At 29.4% G+C, this 6,885-nt stretch overlaps 1 protein-coding gene across 1 annotated transcript in view; it reads right to left on the bottom strand.

Annotated features, from left to right (window-relative positions):
* The window catches only part of LOC106689789 (lipase 3), a 23,307-nt gene extending 22,690 nt beyond the window's left edge, over positions 1–617 (bottom strand). Inside the window, exon 1 of the mRNA XM_014434968.3 lies at positions 445–617. Coding sequence (XP_014290454.1) covers positions 445–555 — 111 coding nt within the window. The 5' untranslated portion in view covers positions 556–617. The remainder of the gene's footprint in view (positions 1–444) is intronic.
* Positions 618–6,885: the final 6,268 nt, after the last annotated feature.

Below are 6,885 nucleotides of genomic sequence, written 5' to 3'. Positions count from 1 at the left end.
TTATTTTTTTACTTTAGTATGTATGAGATCATCCATCACTATTACCTATTGCCCACAACTGTGTGGCAGATTGTAATATCTATCAATAAATAAATCTAATTCTTGCAAAATAAAAAAGATGTATGACTCTACGTAATCCACCATCTATTATCTGTTCGCAATACTCCTCCTTACTGTATCTTCCATGAATCGGTAAGTGAAAGTAAAAATGACGTTCTTCAAAGCACAGTTCATAACTAAACAAGGTTATAAGTTTGATACTTACGCTTGCATACAGCTTTCCCTTTGATAGTTCATCCTCATAAGTTCACTTGTTAAACAGTATTATATAATGCATTGCTTACTAGAATTTTTTTTAGTTTAATTGAGTACATTTTATTGGTAGGTGTTGCACTTGAAAAAAGCTACTAAAAGTTATAAATCTGTGAACAATGGATAACTTACTATACTCCTCAAACCACCAAACTTGGGTGGCTCCCTCCTTGGTCCATAGACGACGGCACTGACTCCGGACAACCAAGCGACCACGACAGAACAGAATAACATCCTGGACATCACTGGACGCTTTGACTATTGCCTTCCTGCAACCTTTCGGAGTCCGGGCACGTCGGCACGCTAGGCTTGAATTTATATTAATGTGATTATCATCACGGCCGGCGGGCGAATGATTTTTTTCTTCTTTGTCATTTATTCGCCAAAGCGTGATATATTTCAGAATTTTCAAAACTATAATTATTTTTTACTTACATTTATGTATATAGTAAAGGGAAGTATTGTAATTGTTTTAATTTTCTCGTTTGAGTTTCCGACGTTCATATGAAAATACCATTATACCTTTTTCACTATAATGACGCTGTTACTAATTAGTTTAATAATCAGAGACATAATTGGGATCCTAAGTTCTTAAATGTCATCCGTATATGCCGAAGTAGCGTATAACCAAATTTTTCTGTCTATATATTTTTTAACGTGGTTTTCTGTTCTTTTTAGTATGCTAAAAATGATCTTACCGGATGGGTGATGCAACTAATTAAAAATTCAATCAATTGACGTATATCTAAATTGGATACCTGTTGCTAGAGAAAATTTACTTATTAACGTCACCTCAGACCTGTATGATCTGAAAATTTATGAAGCATTACAAAACCAAAGTGACGTGGTGTGTGCATTTTGATTTAACAACCGTAGATTGAATATAAAATACAACCAACCTTTTTTATTCGTCTGACATATTTTAAAAGGAAATTTTGTTTTCTTATTTAATTGCTATTAAGTATGATTTGAGAATATAACAGAGCAGATATTAAGCTATAATACTGTTTAGTGGGACTTCCAGGTATTTTTGATTTTTATTTTACTCAGGTTAAGTAATTTTTTTTTAAAATGAGTTTAAGATTATTTTTTCTTAGGAGACGTTGAATATCAAATTAATGTCAGTAAAAATTATTGTATTGAGATATTCAGTATTATTCTATAAAATTATTAATAAAGTACACCTATTACTGTTAAAAATATTAATACCTAACTATTTATTTAAGTGTTTCGACCACTTCTTCTTGATATATGGTATGAATTAAAATTGATAAAAAAAAAAAAAATATTTTATTTTTTTTATGTTATTTTTTCACCAACCGATGTGTTGCTATTTAGGTCGACCAAATTTATTATACTTTGTTGAACAAATAAATTAAATTAAAACACCGACGCCTGATTTTCACTTCTCCGTATGTTCTCCAACCATTAGAGATTTCCATATATTCTGCCATCATGATGAGATTAGCTAAGATATTACATCATGGTTTTGCAAAAAGTATGATAAAATGTCTATAAAATATATTTTGATGTCATAAATTAATTTATGAAGTCTTTAATGTTGTGAATTAGTCAATTACTATGCATCGTCCAAAATTTCGGTTTCTCTCCAGTCCACATTTCTTCATAATCTCTATTCTTTTAAGAACATACGCATTACATTAATAAATAAAAAAAAATCATAATTATTTAATTATCTTTTTAATATAAACATTTGGAGTTTACCTTGGAAGGCAAAGATATTGGAAGGGCAGATATGAGCCGTTGCTAACAGTTATAAATCAAGAGTGCCTTAATGAGGCTGCAGTTACCCTTAATCACCTAGAACCCTATCTCCAGTTAATTATTTTTAATTAACGGTGTATCAGGTCCAAAAAAAAATTTAATTTAAAAATAAACCTGACTACGGAAATATCCCTCTCTTATACTCCTATTTCTTCGAAGCAACGGGATGTTATTGCGTATTCCTTAAACATATTAGTGGATTGTTAGTCATCCATTAAAAAAAAAAAAAAAAAAAAAAAAAATGAATTGTTGGGTTGAAAATCAGGTACTTCTTAAGCTATATTCACACCAGGCATGCAGAACTGAGAAAAAAAAAAAAAAAAAAAAGAAACTTGGTTTGTAGACGGGTGCTTCCACATCCGAATGAAACTCCAGACTCTTCTAAAAACACATTACTTCCCTTCCTTTATGCTTACACGTGAAGATGCAAGAGCTTTCTGTATGGTGACATTCAAAGTTACAAGAGACTGAATATACTTAGACTATACTGAGAGAGAGAAATACTCTATTTATCTATGCTGCCTAAATATATCAGGTTGCTATCTCACACAGCATACTTATCAATCCGTAATCAGACATAAATAAATTACACATACATACTACTGGTCTTAGAGTAGCGTTTAGTGAAAGGTACCCGACTACCAAGTTTCATTGATTCGTATACACAACATTACTAAAAATTCACTATGTTTTATATGTTTAAGGATATACGCAATAACACCCCGTTTTTTAGAAGAAAGTATAAGAAAAAGGTATTTAGGTATTTTTATTTTGACGTTTTTGATGTATTGGCATTTTAATCGATTGCCTTTGGCTAGAATTTGCATGAATGTGATTCGGGTATTGATACGATTACCCTGGTGGTATTACAAGCAACTTTTTTTTTTTCCATTTTTCCCTATGTCCTATTCTAACGATGCTGGAGGTTTTACATCTTGTGGGAGGTCAAGTTTAACATTTTTTGGGACCGCCACTTAATAAAAAAAGTCAATGCCCCAGGCTGGATTCGGACAAGCGCCGCTCGCAGATCTCAGATTTATAGACCTGCGCCTAACCATATGAGCTCCGGATGGCCCTACAAGTAACTTTGGCTCCCAGGATTCCAACCATATGTCTCCGATATCACCTATCAATTGAAAGTGTAAGCAGTGTGTAGTTAGCTTACGTAGTAATATGTACTATGTAATTAGCTACATATTACTGGTATATTTATCCATCTTTCTGATTGAAATTATGAAGGATATGCACCATCTTTCATTATGCAATTCAATAGAATATTGGAACAACGAATTTTAACCCCTTATCATTCATATTACTAATTGTATATATTTGACCTACTGTCATATACATGTCAAGGAATAAAGTTTTTTTTCATTTAATTTTTTTATATTATATCGAAATGATGTTCTGCCCCAATAATGTCTAATTTTCTCTAATAAGGATCGAGTAAGATCTCTATCACAGATATAGATAACAGTTATCTAAAAATGAGATAAAGCTATTTAATAAACATAATTATAACTTCCTTTTTTTTTATTATTATTTTTTTTTACAATAAAAACTGTCTATTATGCGTTTTAAAGAGAAAAACTTTAAGTACTAGTTGGACATATGACAATATATATATATATATATATATATAATATTTAATGCAAAATACTTTTTCATACTTACCACCGATATTAAGATGGAGTTAAATAATTCTAGTATTTATTTATTATAATTGTGAATTAATGTTATTTAATCTTAATATTTAACATCTAAATACAGTATCGTAACATTAACACTACACTTCGTTATGAATAATAGATTCCTTAAACATTTAATACTCGATTTATATCAAATCCATGAACAAGATTTACTATAAAACCTCAAGATTCGAATCGTCATTAACTTATAATGAAACAAACTATCATTTACTACAAATAACAACATAAAGCTCGTCTTACAAGACCGATTTTATTGAACGTCGTACATAAAAACATAACCCAAGAGTCTGTATTATTGCTACAACATATTCCTTAAACTTTCAATATATATTGACGAAATTCGATATTGACTGTGTATAGGTACTGATGCAGTTGATTTTCACCCCGGATCACTGTCATTTCATGACATAAAAAAATATTGTTTTTAGTATTATGAGCTTTAATTGCTTGAAAACACTCGCGGTATATTAGTGAGTCACATAAGACATCGAATTCATAAATAGAAGGTGTAATTCCCACAAATTGCTGCCCATAAAATTATAAGATTATGTGACACCCATAAATACTCCTTTTTTCATCGCCGTAGTCGGGTAAAAAAAGAACTTTATTGAGTTGGCCTTGCTTAATAAAATATTATCTAGTTTTAGCGAAGCATTTAAATATTTGATAAATTATTTATTCCGGTTCAATGTAGGGCTTGTGAATGAATTCAATGAATGCTATATTAGATCTGGAGGGTATAGAGTTTCATTCAGCAATTTATGAAGGTCTTGTTGGTGTTATAAAAGCCGTTCCTATTAATAATGTCATCCTAGAGAGGAGTGTGACTATAGTAAGACCATGAGGTTGGATACTCACAGAGTCTTTATAAAGTATGGCCTTACGTTTAATTAAAAGTATAAGTAAGTAAGTCTGTAAATACTAGCTTACAGTTGGCACGTAGATGGATAATAATACTACTGCTATGCTTAAATAATTACACATATGACAAAAAATAAATTATTTTATATTTGATGTATTCTATAGATTTTTCCGTAAAATGTGGTTAATTTTTGACGACACACTAGCTCTGAGGAGAAATTAAACCCCTGTCTACATAGTACAAGAGCACATGAGGAGAAAAAAAGGCGGTTATTTCACCCCAATTTTTTATTACTTAATTGAAAACTATGTATAATTACTAGTCAAAATTGATGAGTCTGCTAAGTATAGGTAGGGGGGCTAAAAAATGGCTGTTTAAAAACCTTAAAAATAATTTATTTTTTATTCGGAGCTCAATATCTTTAAAACTACAAAGAACAATAGAAAATCTAAGAGAACATCATATAAAGTAGAGTAAATTTGCTAAAATTTAAGTCTAAAATATTTACGTTCAATAGTTCTCGAGATATAGCTTTATAAAAAGCAACATTTCATAAAATGGAACGTACTGAAAAAGCAGTAGTTAGTGAATTTATTTTGATATAAAAATCGATATCTCTAAAACCATTTGACTTACGGATGTCTATTAGCACTCAAATTAAAGCTAGTTAAATTTACTATAAAATAGTTTATAAAGTTTATCTTCGTTGGTGTAGTATTTTTTCTGAAATAAATTGATTCATAGTTGTTCAGACAAATTTTCATTTTCCAAATTTAATAATTATATGTCAATATCATAAAAACTACTACTTCTACGAAGATAAGTGTCATAAACTACATTATAGTAAGTTAAATTTCCTTTATTTGAAGTGTTGGCAGACGTATGTGCGTCTTATGGGTCTAGAGATATATTTTTCAAAAAGCGAACATTTTATACGAACAACTAGAAATTAACCTTTTGTGAGTTTATTTTGTCAAATATAATGAAAAATACTACTCCTACAAAGATGAACGTTATTTGTAGTAACTATTTTGTAGTAAATTTAACTAGCTTAGTTTGAGTGGAGACAGACGTCTGTTCGTCCAACGGTTTTTGAAATAAGTTTTTTCATAAATGAAACTTATTATCCAAACAACTATAAATCAATTTATCTTAGCAAATATCATGAAAACTACTATTTCTACGAATGTAAAGGTCATAAACTACTTTATAGTATATTAAACTAGCTTTAATTTGAGTGCTAATAGATATCTGTACGTCACATAGTTACTGAGAAATAGATTTCTCAAAATGAATTAACTAACTACTGATATTTCAATATATTTTTTGAAATGCTGCTTTTTAAAAGGCTATATCTCGAGAACTATTGGGCGTAAATAGCTCTATAAAGGCTAATATTTCTCTTCCCGGCTCTTGTACCATACGGTAATATCTTTGGGACACGTCAATTTTAAAATAAAATAAAACCTTTTTTACAGATGTATTATTCAAGCTAAGTATCAAAATGAAAATTATTTAAAATTAAATTTATGAAAAAATTGTAAAAGATGCTGTAAAAATAACTTTAATACTGTTATTTTATTTACATAATTAATTAATTATATATACGTTTCCTTTCCCACTATTTTTATAACTTTAATTTTAAATACTTTTCACTTTATAAATATATTTACTTACTAGATTTTTTATATGCATTTTATTTTTTTTTTCTTTCCTCAATGTTAATATTACTTTTTCTTATATAGCCTTTATATTATAATAAAACGTGAGCATACATATGCAGTTTCATTCAGTACTATTCCTTCTATTCATTATGACTGTTATCTTGTTTTTTTTCTTAGCCCTGATAAAAGCTTGAAACTGGCCGAAACGTTGGCACTATTAAATTTTCACTTATTTATGTTCTTCACTAACCGTTCCCAAACCACCGTTTCTTATTTATGTATAACTTACAGTATAGCTGCTGTGTTGATTTTAATTTTGATTAGAGTCTGAGGAATTAGAGTCATAATTGTATGACTACTTGATTTATTGATTTCAAACCATTGCATGATATTTCATGGGTCAACATTTTAGGTTCTCTTTCATTTGTATAGGTGCTACATAATAACCCATTTATTTGAATAATAAACCATTGTAATGTTTTATAGGTTCTCTTTAATTTGTACAGGTGCTACATAATAACTCATTTATTTGAAAAATAAACCATTGCATGAT

This window comes from Halyomorpha halys, unplaced genomic scaffold (assembly GCF_000696795.3).
Source record: "Halyomorpha halys isolate HHAL.00 unplaced genomic scaffold, Hhal_1.1 Scaffold1469.1, whole genome shotgun sequence".
In the NCBI taxonomy this organism is placed as follows: Eukaryota; Metazoa; Arthropoda; class Insecta; order Hemiptera; family Pentatomidae; genus Halyomorpha; species Halyomorpha halys.
Note: the sequence above shows the minus strand (reverse complement) of the source record. Positions and strands in the feature narration are given on the sequence as shown.